Raw genomic sequence first — 18,814 nt, 5'->3', positions numbered from 1 at the left:
TGGCACCATTGCACTCCAGCCTAGGTAACAGAGTGAGACTCTGTCTCAAAAAAAAAAAAAAAAAAAAAAGAGTTTCTTACATCTATGCCTTCTCCATTAGAACACAAACCCCTGGATGGCAGAAGCCAACCTTTGTCTCATTTCAAAGCATCTACAGAACCCAGATTTTTTTCTCTACTCACTCTGCTAACACTCCCATCTTCCTGGATTACTGCAAGACTCCTAACTGGTCTCCCAGCTCCTGTCCATGCTGCCTTTATTCTGTTCCAAACCTAGTAGCCAGAATAGTCTTTAAATCTGAAGTGGCGCCACTGATCCTAACTCTGCAATGTAGTAGCATTCTCTTTCCAATGTGGCCAGTGGAGCCAGAGTCTTTGTTTTGGAAAAGCCATATAATATTTGGCCTGTTACCTTTCTGACATCATTCCAATTGCAATGACCTTTTTGCTGTTCCTTGAATGCTCCAGGCATGCTCTTTCTCTGGCTTTTGCACTGACTGTTCCTCTGCCTGGAACTGTCTTCCCCCAGATATCTGCACGGCTTACATCTTCGCATGCTCCAGGTCATGGCTCGAAGGCTGCCTTCTCAGTGAGGCTCCCCCGTCCATCCTTCATAAAATTACAACTCTCCCATCTTCATGTCTTCAGCACTCTCTGTATCCCTTCTCCTGCTTTATTTTTCTCCACAGCACTTATACCATCTAGTATATATTTTATTTCTTTATCAGCTGCCTCCTCCAACAGAATGGAAGCTCCAGAAACTCAGAGGTTTGTGGCTCTTTTATTAACCTAAGAGTGCCTGGTACATACTTGGTGAGCATCTTTTTTTTTTTTTTTTTTTTTGAGATGGAGTCTCGCTCTGTCGCCCAGGCTGGAGTGCAGTGGTGCCATCTCGGCTCACTGCAAGCTCCGCCTCCTGCTCCTGGGTTCACACCATACTCCTGCCTCAGCTTCCCGAGTAGCTGAGACTATAGGCGCCCACCACCACGCCCAGCTAATTTTTTTGTATTTTTAGTAGAGATGGGGTTTCATCGTGTTAGCCAGGATGGTCTCAATCTCCTGACCTCGTGATCCACCCGCCTCGACCCCCAAAGTGCTGGGATTACAGGCATGAGCCACTATGCCTGGATTTTTTTTTTTTTTTTTTGAGATGGAGTCTCTCTGTCATATAGGCTGGAGTACAGTGGCACGATCTCTGCTCACTGCAACCTCCACCTCCTGGGCTCAAGTGATTCTCCTGCCACAGTCTCCCAAGTAGTTGAGATTACAGGTGCCTGCCACCACACCCGGCTAATTTCTGTATTTTTAGTGGAGACAGGGTTTCACCATGTTGGCCAGGCTGGTCTCGAACCCCTGACCTCAGGTGATCCACCCACCTCGGCCTCCCAAAGTGCTGGGATTACAGGTGTGAACCACCACGCCTGGCTGGTGAGCATTTCTTAAAAGAATGATTTTCTTTCTTTCTTTCCACCTAATAAAGCACCTTGTACATTGCTGGCATTGGTATGTAGTTTTAATTGAGCTTTTACTTTTAAGAAGGCTCCTATAGGTTGGGCTTGGTGGTTCATGCCTGTAATTCCAGCAGTTTTGGAGGCTGAGGTAGATGACCACCTGAAACTTGAGACCAGCCTGGGCTACATAGTGACCCCCGCCCCTACAAAATTAACAACAACAACAACAAAATCCAAGTGTAAATTGATAGTACACACCTGTGGTCTCAGCTCCTTGAGAGGCTGAGGTGGGAGGATCGCTTAAGCCCAGGAGATTGAGGCTGTAGAACTATGACTATACCACTGCACTCCAGCCTGGGTGACAGAGCAGGACCCTGTCTCTTAAAAAAAAAAAGACTCCTACATTATGTGGTTCCTTTTATGAACCAAATGAAAGCACAAGAACGTGCCTAGCCCTAGAATCAAGAAAGGCCAATTACTGAATCAAAGCATAGAGCATCTTGTTCCAAGGGAACTTTCTTTTCCAGGGACATCCTCAGGTGCACTGACCTTAAGCACTGGTCCTCTGCCTCGGCCACACCATGAATTATATCAACATCTGGTTGCTAAACTGACCATGGTTGGAGCCAGAGTGTCCCCTGGGGCAGGAGAAGGACAGGACACTGGTGTGGGAAATCCTTGAATGAAGTGACCTGGGATGTATGTGCAGAGTGGCACGAAGGCATAAGACAAGATCACCCTCCGAGATCCGAGCACCAGGGCAGAGGTCAGATGTTGAGTCTATGTGCATTTCTAAGGGTGTCCAGCTGGGGGATGAGGTGGCAGATGAGGTCATTCAGAGATCAAATAGGGATCAAAAATAAGAATGGCAAAGAATAGGGGGAGAGAGAGACCTGGGTCAGGAGGAAGGCTCCAGAGTACTTCAGTGAGGTCCAGGCTAGTCGCCTGTGCTGGGATTCAATCCTCTAGTTTCGGGACACGATCCAGGCCAGACCTCTGACTTTCCTCCCTGCAAGGGCCTCTAAATTTTCCTGCCAATGTAAAATGACAACTTTCTATTCTCCACTGGGGACTGATTCACATGCCCTTATGTGGTGATGGTGATCACTGAAATAACAATTTCATTCTTTCTGAGGGTATGTCTCACCCTCAATCAGTGGTTCCCTGACCTGCAGCATCCATGTCACCTGGGAACTTGTAAGAAATGCAGATTCTGAGGTTCCACCCTAGATCTACTGAATCAGAAACTCAGGAGGTAGGGCTAGAAACCTGTGCTTTAACAAGTCTCCTGCTAAAGTCTGAGACTCACTGTTCTATTAAAGAAGTGTCATGAAGCTAGAATGCAGCAGGTAAGGAGACAGAGACTGGCAGCAGGGGTGCTATTAATATTTTACCCAGCCAGAGGGCTCTCTGATGAGCAGAAGTCTAGATGTGGGTATGGGAAACTGGCATTTGTGGGGTGAATCCAGGCAGAGAGCAGCAGGGACGTAGGTGCTGGGGAGAGACTGCTGGAACAGCCAGGAGTCCAGGGTGGCTGGGTGTAATCAGAGTTTCATCCAGGAAGTCTTTGATTTATGGATATTTTAAAGTCAGTCCTTACATAGTTACCATGTGTCTTTAGTTATACTGAAAATTCCTTAAATACAAGAACCAGATTTTATATATTTTTAAAATAACTCATCATGGCACCTTTAGTGGTGCCAGAAACCAAATTGATTCTTAATAAATACATGAATGGAGAGTTAAAAAAAAAAAAACCCAAAAACCTGAGAGTGGTCAAAATTTGGGGAAGAAAGAGAGGGGAAAACAAATAATTTATTTTTATCATGTTAAGCTTTATATTACAGGGAGATGTTTAGCCAGGGATGTCTGAAAGCCAATTAACACCTTAGCAAATTCTGCAAATGAAAAGTTGGTGGGAATATCATTTTTAATGACATTAACCAACTTTTGAGAAGCCAAACTCAGCAGGCTGAACATAGGAGCTTCGCTTGATAGGATGCAGTTAAATCAGTTAGATGTCAAACAACTTCCATTTGCTGAATTTGAAGATGGGGCTTGAGAGTCACCGAAAAGAAAAGTAGCCATGCAAATGGAGTCTATACACACAAAGGTTTTAAACTTTCCCCTTGCAATGCTAATAAACCAAGTTGATGTGCTGAAATAAAAACAAATTAAAGTGAATGGAAAGCTTGATAAACATAATTTTAATGTCTTGAAGAAAGACACACAATATGTTTGTGACAACTGTCATAAGCCTGACATTCCCCTCAAAGGAGACAGGAAGTAAGAAGAAGACAGGAGTCCCTGTACTCATTTGTTCAGGCTGCCACAATTAAGTACATGGGGCTGTGCTAAGGGACTTAAACAACAGAGTTATTTTTATCAAGGTGTCAGCTGTGTGGGTTCCTTCTGAAGCCTCTCTCCCTGGCTTGTAGATAGCTGTCTTTTTCTTATGTCTTCACGTGGTCTTTTCTCTGTACATGTCTATATCCAAATCTGTTAAGACCTACACTTATGGCCTCATTTTAATGTAATCACCTCTCTAAAGTTCCTACCTCCAAATACAGCCACATGCTGAAGTATTAGGAGTTAGGACTTCAACATATGAATTTGGGAGAGGGTAGGCACAATTCCTCCCATAACAGCCCCTAAGAGGGTGGCTCAGACTCACAAGAAACCAAAGACCGTCATGGTGGTGCCTTGGGGCTCTCGCCTGCTGCCGTGCATGAAAGCAGCTTTCCTGGATGGAAAGTCCGGCTCCTCCCTGCTCCAGACAGAACCTCATCTCCAGACAGGGGCCTGCTTACTTTCAAATCCATACCACAGAGCTAACTTGTGAAATCTGGATGGCAGCAGACCAGGACCTTTCAGTAACTCCTTTGCCTAAGAAGACATAATCTACCCTCCAGCAATGCAGAACGTGTAGCTTCCGATGTTCCTCTGCTGAGCCGGAAATATGAGAAACTGCCCTAAATCTCAGTTTCTGGACATCAGCAGGCAGCCTTCTGGAGGCCACTGCTAGGATGAGAATACCAAGGATGAAGTTCTACTTGGGTGTATGCCATAAAACTGGCTTGCATCTTAATTTTATTTCTAACATTTCATAGACTGTTCTTTAAAAGCCGGTGCTAAAAATGTGGAGGAACTTGTTAAATAAACCTAAAGGATCATATTTGAAAATTAACTTTCAAAAAAAATTAACTCAGCTAGAAACTTTTAATTAAAAAAAGTGTGTAATATATTCTGCATTTATGAAAACAGCAAGGCGTGGTGAACACGTTTTATTTAGATAGAGTTTTCACGGCAAAGGGAAACAAAAGAGATGGGATAAACAAAATCTTTTCCCTAATACATAGTTCAGGTAACATTTTCTACTGTCTCATCTCTTGTTCCAACCAAACCACTGCAGAACATCTAAAAGTACAGCATCTGAATCCATAAATTTCCAATTCCTGGGGAAAGTGTAGAGTAGTAGCTGGTATTAGTGGAACATATTAAAAATTTTGGGATTTTGTCACTGTGGGAGAAATGACTTTTCCAACTCTCTTTTGCCATTCAGGTCTTCAACAATGACCTGCCTCTCAAATATTCCTCTCCGGCTGAAGTTACCCAACCTTCTAAGACAACTAATTAGCCAAGGACCAATCACCTGAGGGCTAAAGTAATTATCAAGACTATATCAACTTGCTCTATGTATTAAATTAGATCCCTGGAAAGCTACAGATCCCAAGTTATGGCCTTCTCACTGCATGACTTAATACTCTGTTGTTGGATTTTGAAGTTTAATGGTAAAGATATAGCCATATGGAAAACATTGCATAGAACAACTGTGACATATAACTGCTTACTAGATAATCGGATGTCAAGAACATTACGATATAAGAATTGTTGGAAGACAATACCTTAAAACTTTTTTTTTCTAACAAGCTAGTATAAACCTTGTCTTAAGTAATACAATCCACGTAACTCCTTACATTTCTTCTTTTGTCTTATTTTCTAATATTAACTGCAATTGCAGCAATCATCTTTACCTTAATTTTTCTGGAACACATATTTTACCCAACTGTTACTTGTATTAATTCTTATTTTAATGGTTCTTTTATATTTTTATTGGTTTTGATGAAGCCAGATCAAATCTAATTTGGATTTAGAAAGGTATAAATAATAGATAAAACCTGCCTACTTTCTTCTCTGTTGTCTTTGAAAGTTGATGGAGGGTTATTTTTTGAATTAGAGTATTTTTCACATCAGGAAAACAAAATTAGCTAGGTGTCTGGGTTAGGATGGGGTATCATGGGTATAGCAGAGAGACAACGGAATAGTTCACTCTAACTTACGCAGAGATACAATGGAATAGTTCACTCTAACTATGCCAAGATTGATTTTCTGAAATGGCTTTGGAAATATGCTACCTTTCCAACACTATAGCTCCCTCTTCAGCATTGAAAAGTCTTAGGTTAACTTTATAAAAAGGTGACTTATACTCCAGGTTTAACAACAGCCTGGCCATAAAGGAAGAAAGAGAAACAGGAGAACCTAGGCCAACCGTGGTGGCTCACACCTGTAATCCCAGCACTTTGGGAGGCCGAGGCGGGTGGATCACCTGAGGTCAGGAGTTGGAGACCAGCTTGGCCAACATGGTGAAACCTTGTCTCTATTAAAAATATAAGAATTAGCCAGGCGTGGTGGCGGGTGCCTGTAATCCCAGCTACTTAGGAGGCTGAGGCACAAGAATCGCTGAACCCCAGAGGTGGAGGTTGCAGTGAGTCGAGATCACGCCACTGCACTCCAGCCTGGGTGACAGGAGCAAAACTCCATCACACACACACACACACACACACACACACACACACACACACGAAACAGGAGAATCTAAATCTTCTCTAAGACCTCTCTCACTGCTAAGACGGTTTCCTCATCATAGTCCCTGACCACTGAAAGACCCTCTAAAATAATGGTGCCTGAGGGTTCACACCCTTGTCATTCATCATATGTTCTCCTCACTTCAGTCCATGCTTTTTTACCTATGTCCCATCTGCAAAGTAATCCTAGAAGATATATATATATCTTCTAGGATATATATATATATATTTGGTAAAGGGCATAGAATCTCTCAGGTCCCTATTAACTAAACAATTGCTTCAAAGTTTAAGAAATCTCTTCTAGAGTTTCAATCCAGGAATTTTAATCGCAAGAGATTCCTAAGGATATCTGACCAACTTTTTTTTTTTTTCATTATTTTTTATTTTTATTTTTTTTGGGACGGAGTCTCGCACTCTAGCCCAGGCTGCAGGCTGGGTGCAGTGGCGCGATCTGGGCTCACTGCAAGCTCCGCCTCCCGGATTCACGACATTCTCCTGCCTCAGCCTCCCAAGCGGCTGGCACTACAGGCGCCTGCCACCACGCCTGGCTCATTATTTTTGTATTTTTAGTAGAGGCGGGGTTTCACCATGTTAGCCAGGATGGTGTCAATCTCCTGACCTCGTGATCCGCCCGCCTTGGCCTCCCAAAGTGCTGGGATTAGAGGCGTGAGCCACGGCACCCGGCCCAACTTTGTTTTTTAAAGTAAGCACAAATGCATCATGAATCCACACGATCTTTTACAAGAATATTCTTTCTTATGGGTGAATTGGGAGCCAAGTTAGCAAACCTGGACAAATGCTGCCTTGTTTTCAGCAAACCTTATATATGAAAATCCTAGTTGATAAAGAACAAAGTGGAGAGATGCTTATATCACAAAAGCATATTTCACTATACTGAAGACATTTTTGACATATTCCTTACTATGGTTAATTCTCAGCCCCAAATCCACATTTTATTTAAAGATTGATTCAGTTTTTACAAAACTACCTCTCAGGACATTCATTACATCAAGTGCGAGAAAACTAAGAGATAATATTTTAGCAAATTAAAGTATTTAAGTACTCCTGCTGAGTATAAAGGACATTTATTCATTTCCTTCCCTCCCTGCCTCCCTCCCTCCCTTTCTCCCTCTCTTCTGAAATTTCCTCATAACCCTTCCTTCCCTTCCTTCCTTCCTTCCATCCGTCCGTCCGTCCGTTCTTCCTTCCTTCCCTCCCTCCCTCCATTTTTTTCCCATACTACTGGCCTATTTAATTTTTATTGTGTATCGGTTTTACTTTACTGTATTTTTTTTTTTTACTAGTTTAGCATCAGCTCATTTTTCAAATGAGATCTTACATGAAATTGCAGTATTTATAATATAGAACTTCCATGTTCTCTAGAACATAGTTTGAAAACCACACTTCCAGCTCACTGCCAAGCCTCCAAAAGTCATCAACCTATACCTGCCAGCACTTGTCCTATTTCCTGAAACACACAGAACAGGCAGCACTACAATATCTACAAATATAATAAGTTAGGGCCCTGTGCGGTCAGAGATCAGTTGCAGAGAACTGAACTGGTTCAGCCAGTTAAAAAAATGGATTTATTAAATGGCTTGCAGAATCACTGGACTGAATCTTCACAGTAAAACTGGGTGACTATAGACCTGGTTTGGTAAAGAGGAGGCTTCCTTAAACTCTGGTCAGGTGTGATTGCAAAGCCATGCTGCCTTGATTGGAAGCTGCCAGCACTGATGCAGAGTTGGGCCTCACCTACACTTCAGGGCTAGAGAGATGGATGCCTGCCCCAGCAGTCTCAACCCGATCGAGCTGTTGGCCGTGCCCTGGGACCTTGGCAAATGATGCTGGAAAAAAAAAAAAAACGCCCAAGCCTTCACAACTGCCTTGCTTCTCACCTTCCAGACCCCAGCGCATTGGATATTCCAGAATGATTCTGCTTTCCAGCCTCAGTGGTAGCAGCAGGTGCACTAGGAAGAGAGTGGTATGGGTGATTCCAGCCAGGCACCCTATCCACTCACTCCCAGCTACTTAGGCCAGGGAGCTGGTTCTGATGCTAGAGAGAATGATCTGACAGTTTTGTTGTTGTTGTTGCATTTTCTTTTCTTTTCTTTTTTTAAATTATACTTTACGTTCTAGGGCACATGTGCACAAGGTGCAGGTTTGTTACATATGTATACATGTGCCATGTTGGTGTGCTGCACCCATTAACTTGTCATTTACATTAGGTATATCTCCTAATGCTATCCCTACCCCATCCTCCCACCCCACAACAGACCCCATTGGGTGATGTTCCCCACCCTGTGTCCAAGTGATCTCACTGTTCAATTCCCACCTATGAGTGAGAACATGCGACGTTTGGTTTTCTGTCCTTGTGATAGTTTGCTCAGAATGATGGTTTCCAGCTTCAGCCATGTCCCTACAAAGGACATGAACCCATCCTTTTTTATGGCTGCATAGTATTCCATGGTATATATGTGCCACATTTTCTTAGTCCAGTCTGTCATTGATGGACATTTGGGTTGGTTCCAAGTCTTTGGTATTGTGAATAGTGCTGCAGTAAACATACGTGTGCATGTGTCTTTATAGCAGCATGATTTATAATCCTTTGGGTATATACCCAGTAATGGGATGGCTGAGTCAAATGGTATTTCTAGTTCTAGATCCTTGAGGAATCGCCACACTGTCTTCCACAATGGTTGAACTAGTTTACACTCCCCTCAACAGTGTAAAAGTGTTCCTATTTCTCCACATCCTCTCCAGCACTTGTTGTTTCCTAACTTTTTAATGATCACCATTCTAACTGGTGTGAGATGGTATCTCATTGTGGTTTTGATTTGCATTTCTCTGATGGCCAGTGATGATGAGCATTTTTTCATGTGTCTGTTGGCTGCATAAATGTCTTCTTTTGAGAGGTGTCTGTTCATATCCTTTGCCCACTTTTTGATGGGGTTGATTTTTTTCTTGTAAATTTGTTTAAGTTCTTTGTAGATTCTGGATATTAGCCCTTTGTCAGATGGGTAGATTGTAAAAAAATTTTTCCCATTCTGTAGGTTGCCTGTTCACTCTGATGGTAGTTTCTTTTGCTGTGCAGAAGCTCTTTAGTTTAACTAGATCCCATTTGTCTATTTTGGCTTTTGTTGCCATTGCTTTTGGTATTTTAGACATGAAGTCCTCGCCCATGCCTACGTCCTGAATGGGATTGCCTAGGTTTTCTTCTAGGGTTTTTATGGTTTTAGGTCTAACATTTAAGTCTTTAATCCATCTTGAATTAATTTTTGTAAAAGGTGTAAGGAAGGGATACAGTTTCAGCTTTCTACATATGGCTAGCCAGTTTTCCCAGCACCATTTATTAAATAGGGAATCCTTTCCCCATTGCTTGTTTTTGTCAGGTTTGTCAAAGATGAGATGGTTGTAGATGTGTGGTATTATTTCTGAGGGCTCTGTTCTGTTCCATTGGTCTATATCTCTGTTTTGGTACCAGTACCATGCTGCTTTGGTTACTGTAGCCTTGTAGTGTAGTTTGAAGTCAGGTAGCGTGATGCCTCCAGCTTTGTTCTTTTGGCTTAGGATTGTCTTGGCAATGCGGGCTCTTTTTTGGTTTCATATGAACTTTAAAGTAGTTTTTTCCAATTCTGTGAAGAAAGTCATTGGTAGCTTGATGGGGATGGCATTGAATCTAAAAATTACCTTGGGCAGGATGGCCACTTTCACAATATTGATTCTTCCTATCCATGAAAATGGAATGTTGTTCCATTTGTTTGTGTCCTCTTTTGTTTTATTGAGCAGTCATTTATAGTTCTCCTTGAAGAAGTCCTTCACATCCTTTGTAAGTTGGATTCCTAGGTATTTTATTCTCTTTGAAGCAATTGTGAGTGAGAGTTCACTCATAGTTTGGCTCTCTGTTTGCCGTTATTGGTATATAAGAATGCTTGTGATTTTTGCACATTGGTTTTGTATCCTGAGACTTTGCTGAAGGTGCTTATCAGCTTAAGGAGATTTGGGGCTGAGATGATGGGGTTTTCTAAATATACAATCATGTCATCTGCAAACAGGGACAATTTGATTTCTTCTTTCCTAACCAAACATCCTTGATTTCTTTCTCTTGCCTGATTGCCCTGGCCAGAACTTCCAACACTATGTTGAATAGGAGTGGTGAGAGAAGGCATCCCTGCATTGTGCCAGTTTTCAAAGGGAATGCTTCTGTTTTTTGCCCATTCAGTATGATATTGGCTGTGAGTTTGTCATAAATAGCTCTTATTATTTTGAGATATGTCCCATCAATATCTCGTTTTTGAGAGTTTTTAGCATGAAGGGCTATTGCATTTTGCCAAAGGCCTTTTCTGCGTCTATTGAGATAATCATGTGGTTTTTCTCTTTGGTTCTGTTTATTTGATGGATTACGTTTATTGATTTGCATATGTTGAACCAGCCTTGCATCCCAGGGATGAAGCCAACTTGATCGTGTGGATAAGCTTTTTGATGTGCTGCTGGATTCGGTTTGCCAGTATTTTATTGAGGATTTTTGCATCGATGTTCATCAGGGATATTGGTCTAAAATTCTCTTTTTTTGTTGTATCTCTGCCTGCTCTGACATTTTCTATGCTAGCAGCCTAAGAGCCTGACCATGAACTTACTGACCTGCTATGAAATTCTCTACTGCAAGTTTTTGTTTTTACAGTGTTACCTTTCAATCACTACAAGCCCTTAGAAAAACAAATTTAATAAATGCTTCACTTACTCTTTTTTTTTTTTTTTTTTTTTTGAGACAGAGTCTCTTTCTGTTACCCAGGCTGGAGTGCAGTGGCGCGATCTTGGCTCACTGCAAGCTCCACCTCCTGGGTTCATGCCATTCTGCTGCCTCAGCCTCCCGAGTAGCTGGGAATACAGGTGCCTGCCACCACACCCGGCTAATTTTTTTGTATTTTTAGTAGAGACGGGGTTTCACTGCGTTAACCAGGATGGTCTTGATCTCCTGACCTTGTGATCCACCGGTCTAAGCCTCCCAAAGTGCTGGGATTACAGGCATGAGCCACCGCGCCTGGCCTCACTTACTCTACAGAGCAATAGTTCTTTTTATTTCTTTAAAATTCATTTATCTTTTGGGCCAGGTGCCATGGCCCATGCCTGTAATCCCAGCATTTTAGGAGGCCAATGTGGGAAGATCACTTGAGGTTAGGAGTTTGAGACCAGAAGAAAACACAGTAAGACTCCGTTTCTAAAAAAAATTAAAAACAGAAAAATTAGCTGGGCATGGTGGTGTACACTTGTAGTCCCAGCTACTCAGAAGGATGAGGTGGGAGGATTGCTTGAGTCAAGGAGTTCAAGGCTGCAGTGAGTTTTGTTTGTGGCACTGTACTCCAGCCTGGGCAACAGAGCAAGACCCTGTCTCTAAAATAAATAAATAAATAAATAAATAAATCTTTGAATATTCAAGAAATAACTGTTCACATTCAGACAGTCTCACATTAGTCTTACAGTTGTTTCCTCCTTTGTTTTCATCTTTAGAGATAGACAATTCCTCAATTCCTTTGCCCTGATTTCCTACTCAGCCTTGCATGTACACAGGATGGAAGATTCTGGCAATTATGAGACTTCTTTTCCTTAAATTCCCATAGGGAATGATAAGCCTCAAAGTTAATCATGTTGGAATGAAAGAACAGCCACATAGATGTTCAATAATGCACCCCGCCGGGGAACTTCCCCCTCTAACCAGTCTAAAATCCTCCTATGCCATTTAAGATCATTTTTGACTTTTCAGTCTGAGTGTTTCAGAGGCAGTTTGTTATGGAAATGGGAACACCTCTGGCTGCTGGGCTGGTCAGTGAGGTCTCTTTTCTAAAGTCATGCATTCAGAATATGGTCAATAAAGGAATCTGTCTGCATCAAGAAGTTGCTGCTGTTGTTCCTGTTTTCACATGAGTTTTATTTTCAAATTCCTGAGGGCTCACAGAAGAGTGGGAACATCTTGTGGCTACCCTTTCCCCGAAGGCCGACTACGCAGCGGCCAGACACCAGCCCCCGCCCATGGTCACATTCCAGACAGGCATTTCTAAGACAGCACCATGATTAAAAGGAAACTACTCCATCATTAAGACTCCAGACCTAATATCAGCAGGACCATTTTTCACGGAAATTATTTCTGCAACCAAATTCTATTGGAAGGTGGTTTTCATTTTACTTTTTAGTCTTCCTTTCTCCTGGTCTTCTCTGTTTTCACTGAAGAGAGAGTAAAGGAGAAGTGGCATAAATTCCATTGAAAAGAATTTGCTCTGGATGAGAGGAAAGGGCAGGGAACCAACCACTGTGGAAGTAGAGATTTAGACACGATAGGTTGTTGGAACCTGGCGATGGGGTGAGTCCGTGCTGCTGAACCCATCAATTTCTTTCTTTACCTTTCTTCTTTGTAAATTTCTAGGCTCTCAGCCTCAGAAAGGACTTCTGTGTTGCTGTCACTTGGCTCTGTCTGAATGGTAAAATGCTTCTCTCAAATGAGAAGTAGACACCTTGCATCCCAGGACAGCACCCAAGAGAGACCATTACACAGACACCAGTGATGTATATGACGGGTCCAAAACATGGCCACTGTTCCCCATTCTCTCTCTTGCATGTCTTCTAACAGCATCTGCGAAATGCACCATGCTCAGCCTTCCTGCATTTCTCCCAGCCCCCAAATACACTGAAGCAATAGAAATGAGAAATTATTCAAGTGGAGAAACTAAGAGTCAGGCAGGTTTATCTCCAGGCACAGGCAGACTGAAGTGAGGGAAGGTTTCCTCCCTACTCAGGAGCTGGAGTGGTGTGAGGATTTCATCTTGTCCTGGCTCCACCCTCAAGGTGCCTTTCTGTGCTGCCTGAGCTGGGGAAGGACTCCAGTGACAAACTGTGGCACCATGCGCCAGAGTACAGGCCAGGAGCTGGGCTTTCCTCACTCTCCTTCCTCCAGGCCCTGTGGCTGGGGACTGGCAGTAACAGTATCTGATGCGCCTGGGGTGACATGAGGGGCCAGCACTGGGGTGAGGTCAGCAAGGCACATACTTCCAGTGCAACATTTAAGGATCTCCCAAAAGCTCAGTTACCATGATAAAGAATGTCTTTGTGCAATATTTTTAAAAAGCGAAATTAATGCAATAACCCATGACAAAACAAAACTAAATAGCAGCCTCCCAGGTAATCCAGCAATCATGTTCCTTGGTATCTACCCAGAGGAACTGCAATGTATGTTCACACAAATACCTGCACGTGAATGTTTATAGAGCATTATTTATAATTGGCAAGACTTGGAAGCAACCACAATATCCTTTGGAAGGTGAATAGACAAATAAACTGTAGTATATCCAGACTATAGAATATTATTCAGGCTGGGCGTGGTAGCTCACACCTGTAATCCCAGCACTTTGGGAGGCAGAGGTGGGCAGACTGCTTGAGCCCAGGAGTTCGAGACCACCCTGGGTAATAAGATGAAACCCCGTATGTACAAAAAACTTAGCCAGGCATGGTGGCACATGTCTGTAGTCCCAGCTATTCAGGAAGCTGAGGTGGGAGACTCATCTATGCCTCAAGCTGAGGCTGCAGTGAGTTGTGATTGCACCACTGCACTCCAGCCTGGGTGACAGAATGAGACCTTGTCTCAAAACACAACATAACACAACACAACACAACACAACACAACATAAAAACAGATTATTCAGATGTGAAAAAGAAATGAGCTATCCCACCATAAAAATATATGGAGAAAACATAAATGCATATTATTAAGTGGAAGAAGCCAATATGAAAAGGCTACATGCCATGGGATTCCAACTACAAGACATTCTGTAAAAGGCAAAACTATGGAGACAATGAAAAGATGAGCAGTTGGTGAGTGGTTAGCCAGGAGGAAGGGATGAATAGGCAGAGCACAGAGGATTTTTAGGGCAAGTGAAACCATTCTGTATAATACTATAATGGTGGATACACGTCATGACCTTTGTTCAAATCCACAGAATGCACAACACCAAGAGTGAACCCCAAAGTAAACTATGGACTCTGGGTGATATCAATGTGTTAGTCTCATTTCATTGACCGTAACAAATGTACCACTTTAGTAGGGGATGCTGATCAAGGTGGGGGCTGTGCATGCGTGGAGGCCAAGGGTGTATGGGAACTGTCTGTATTTTCTCCTTGATCTTGTTACAAACCTAAAAAGTTGCTCTCAAAAAATAAAATGATAAAAAAAAATCCATGATGAACAAACCATCAACATTTTAAACAAAGGCAAGATCAACAGGGCTTCATGGGAGAACTTAAAACTCTGTGTGGATTGAGATAAAGTGACAAGGTACAGATCCCAAAAGACACCCAGGGCTTCCAGATGGCATCAACAGTGGGTTTCCAGGGGGTTACAGTTCAAAGTATCCAGTCTGCATATCTGAGGCCCCATAGAGTTGCAGCTGTGCTTCTGGGCCACCCAGGTGCTGGGAGACACCCCTGCTCATGGCCGGGGCTCTCTGGGGAGCACTGTTTATCCCAGGAACCCGTGCGTCTGTGTGTTAAATAAGGCCAGGAGGCGGGGAGTTTCCCAAAGACTAAGCTGAGCAAGGCCTCTGGGAGGGAGACTGCATTTGCACTTGCTGTGACTCACATTTTCCTTTCTATTTCCCGTCCAGGTTCAACTGGATTACGCCATAAGGGCCAGGTGCGGCTTGGGGGACATTCCTCAATCGGCCACAAAGAGGCGGTCAAGGGCAACATCAACCCAGCTGGCCCAGTGCCAGCCTCATTTTCTGGAACCAGAGCTTCCCTTCGCGTTGGCAAGAAACTGCTCATTTGTCTCCTCTCCTCTTACTGTGTTCCTTTGTTTCTATCCAGGAGCAGTGAAAAATGACAGGTCGAAAAGCCCCTCACAGGGAGGGCAGAATAAACAGGTCAGATGCATTTTTCAGCCTGCTGTGACAGCACACCGGCACTCTACAGCAAAGGATGCTGAGTAAAACGGAGCAATTTGCAGAAGCGTGGCCACCCCTGTGCGAAAACACCCGCCACCCTCAGCCATTCCTTGGGCAAGCCGGCCTTAGCTCCTGCAGTCTCTCTGCCCCAAGGCTTGGTTCCTGAACCCAGCAAGTCTCAACCTGCACTGCCAACCGTTCTTGGCTGCAGAGGAAATTCCTTCCTTTAAGACAAAAGATCCATTATCCGACAGAGTCAAAGTTCCCCAGGTACGGGGGGGGGGGGGGGGGGGGGGGAGGCGGAGAGGCATTTATTCTTATCTTCATTTTGGTTTGCAAAGCCGAGGTTATCTTTACAGAGACCTGAGCTTCACTCATTTCCTTCAAGCACAAAGGAGAAATCCCATTCCTTGCCTGGCTCCTAAGTGTGAGTGGAGTTAAGAAAGCACAAGTTTCAGGCCAGGCGTGCTGGCTTATGCCTATAATCCCAGCATTTTGTGAGGTCGAGGTGGGAGGATTACTTGAGTCCAGGAGTTCCAGACCAGCCTGGGCAACATAGTGAGACCCTGCCTCTACAAAAAATAAAAAATTAGTCAGGTGTCTGGGTGCGTGCCTGTCGTCCCATCTACTCAGAAGGCTGAGATGGGAGGATCCCTTGAACCTGGGACGTCGAGGCTGTAGTGAGTCATGATCATGCCACTGCACTCCAGCCTGGGTGACAGAGCAAAACTCTGTCTCAAGAAAAAAAAAAAAAAAAGAAGCCACAAATTTCTTGAATCCAGAAAGAAAACCCCAGCCTGGTGATGGTGTGGAAGCCTGTGTCATCTTGACACTGTCTTGGCCCATGATGCTCCTTGGGTGTGTCCCTCCTGTGTGTGTCCTTGTCCCTTCATTTGTAAGATGATGTTAATGGGAACTGAAGCCCTGCACTTCCCACTGCTGCCATTTAATTAACTGTGTGAGCTCAAACAAGCAAACACACACATCAACAAAAAGCACATTTTCTGTGGTCTTCTCTCATTTACACAACGAGGACCTTAGATTACTAAGATCAAGTACACAAAATTTAATGTTAAATATTCACATTGATAATACAAATAATAACAAAGTTGTGGGTGTGGTTTTTTTTGATGGAGTCTTGCTCTGTCACCCAGGCTAGAGTGCAGTGGCACGATCTTGGCTTACCGCAAGCTCTGTTTCCCAGGTTCACGCCATTCTCCGGTCTCAGCCTCCTGAGTGGCTGGGACTACAGGCGCCTGCCACCACGCCTGGCTAATTTTTTGTATTTTTACTGGAGATGGGGTTTCACCGTGTTAGCCAGGATGGTCTCAATCTCCTGACCTCGTGATCCACCCACCTTGGCCTCCCAAAGTGCTGGGATTACAGGCGTGAGCCACCGCGCCCGGTCAGGTTTCTTTTAGGACAGCTAGGACAATGTCTGAATCCAGTCTGCTTGGGTCATTATCTGCAGCTAAGGAAACAAAATCAGGACACCTTCTCTCATATCCATCTTCTTCTTTCTTCTCCTCCCAGCAAGGCATTTGCTCAGTTTTACATGGCGGAGTTCAGCTGTCTTTTGCATGCGCCAGACTCTGAAGGCTTTTGCATGTTGAGCCTTTTCCTATCCCCTCTTAGCCCCAAGCCCATCTGTTTGTAAACACAGGTACTCAAATCAGAACCTTAACATGGCAGTGAAGCATAAGAAACATCTGCCCAGTTGACAGAGAGGTCCAAATCCTCACGACTTGTCTATTTTGTTAAAGGGCCAAAAAAAAAAAAAAAAAAAGAAAAGAAAAAGAAATTTAAAAAGCCAAGCAAGATAGAAAGTGAACTTCCAACACAAAAAAAGGAAATGATATGTGGTAAAAGCATAAAAAGAATCCTTCTACCTTTCAGAAAAGCTGTGTACTACACACACCAAGCCCCGCTATCCTTTCACGCGGTAGTGGAAACAGCCTCGTGTTCAAGGTTCTTATGAATAGTCATGGAGATGCGGGCCACGTTGTCCCTTTTTGTCCTGGAGCCACTCATCTCCTCCACTGAATTACCAGATAGGTGCAGCAGGGCTGGTGGAAACCCACAGCACTGGGTAAAAATGCCAACTGTCCTGGCTTCTGGGACTGGAGAAGAGGTTTGCAAAGTGACAAGAGGATCATTCTGTGGTCAGTTCCTCACAATTTACTGTAGACCAGTGGTCCCCAATTTTTTTGGCACCAGGGACTGGTTTCGTGAAAGACAATTTTCCACTAATGGTTTCGGGATGAAACTGTTCCATCTCGGATCATCAGGCATTAGTTAGATTCTCATAAGAACATGCAACCTAGATCCCTCACTCGTGCAGTTCACAATAGGGTTCAGCTCCTATGAGAAGCTGATGCCACAGTTGATCTGACAGGAGGTGGAGCTCAGGCAGTAACCCTCGCTCATCCTCTGCTCACCTCTTGCTGTGTGGTCTGGTTCCTAACGGGCCACAGGACTGGTAGTGGTCCATGGCCTGGGGACTGGGGACTCCTGCTGTATAGTAGCAGGAACATAGGTAAAATACTACTAGCCCTTTGGCTTGAATTACTAATCCCAACCACTTCTGAATGTGCCCAGACTCAAAGCCAGCTTGCACTTGATCTGATTACCCATCAGGCAAATCCTCAATGCTTGATATTAAACCAATGAAGTTTCCCAGTACTAGAGTATTTGCAAATCAATATCAAATGAATGTTGAATGAAAGGGTATAGGTCCAGAAGTATAACAAGACACGCATTCAGTAAGAAAAGGGCATCAGAAACTGCCTTCTAAAGCTTACCCAGAGATCTTTCTTTCGTCTGGTTGGTTGACCTCACCACGGGAAGGCTCGCACGAGTCCGGCTGCCTCTGGAAAAAGGGGTTGGAGCATCCCCCTCAGACATGGCTTCCAAAGAATCAGCGGACGTCTCTGATAAATGCTCGACCGGGTCACCCAGACTGGGTGGTTGAGGACTGTGAGACAGTTTGGGGCTCCTTGTCTGCAAAAGACATTTTAAAGAAAGTGGGAAAATAGACTATTATTAATCATGTTGAAAATATGTCCAATGCCATCTCTATTAATCTGGAAAAATAATATGGCAAGGGGGAAAAGTTCATCAGAAGGGTTAGATAGAGAAAACTAAAGACCTAGTGGGTCAAAGTATCAGTTGTGAAAAGTACCGGAAAATAACATTGCCCTTAAGTGTTCCATTGTATTGATTGATTGATTGATTGCCAGAGTGCAGTGGCATGATCTCAACTCACTACAACCTCCGCCTCCTGGGTTCAAGCAATTCTCGTGCCTCAGCCTCCTGAATAGCTGGGACTACAGGTGCGCTCCAACATGCCTGGCTAATTTTTGTATTTTTAGCAGAGATGGGGTTTCACCATGTTGGCCAGGCTTTGAGTACTTTGAGTACTCTTGAACTCCTGACCTCATGTGATCCACCTGCCTTGGCCTCCCAAAGTGCTAGGATTACAGGCGTGACCTGCCACACCTAGTCTCCATTAAGATTTTTATTATTTGACTTATGTGGTCCATTTTGAACAGGGGGTTTAGGAGAAGTCACAT

The 18,814-nt window shown here is 43.7% G+C and overlaps 1 protein-coding gene across 19 annotated transcripts in view; it reads right to left on the bottom strand.

The window, feature by feature from the left end:
- The window catches only part of KIAA1217 (KIAA1217 ortholog), a 343,140-nt gene that overhangs the window by 149,970 nt on the left and 174,356 nt on the right, over positions 1 to 18,814 (bottom strand). For all 19 annotated transcript variants that reach the window (XM_045361865.3, XM_074001214.1, XM_074001218.1 and 16 more), the window contains exon 3: positions 18,044 to 18,242. In XM_045361865.3, the coding sequence (XP_045217800.2) occupies positions 18,044 to 18,242 (199 nt within the window). The remainder of the gene's footprint in view (positions 1 to 18,043; positions 18,243 to 18,814) is intronic.

The sequence above is a fragment of the Macaca fascicularis genome, chromosome 9 (assembly GCF_037993035.2).
Source record: "Macaca fascicularis isolate 582-1 chromosome 9, T2T-MFA8v1.1".
Taxonomy (NCBI): Eukaryota; Metazoa; Chordata; class Mammalia; order Primates; family Cercopithecidae; genus Macaca; species Macaca fascicularis.
Note: the sequence above shows the minus strand (reverse complement) of the source record. Positions and strands in the feature narration are given on the sequence as shown.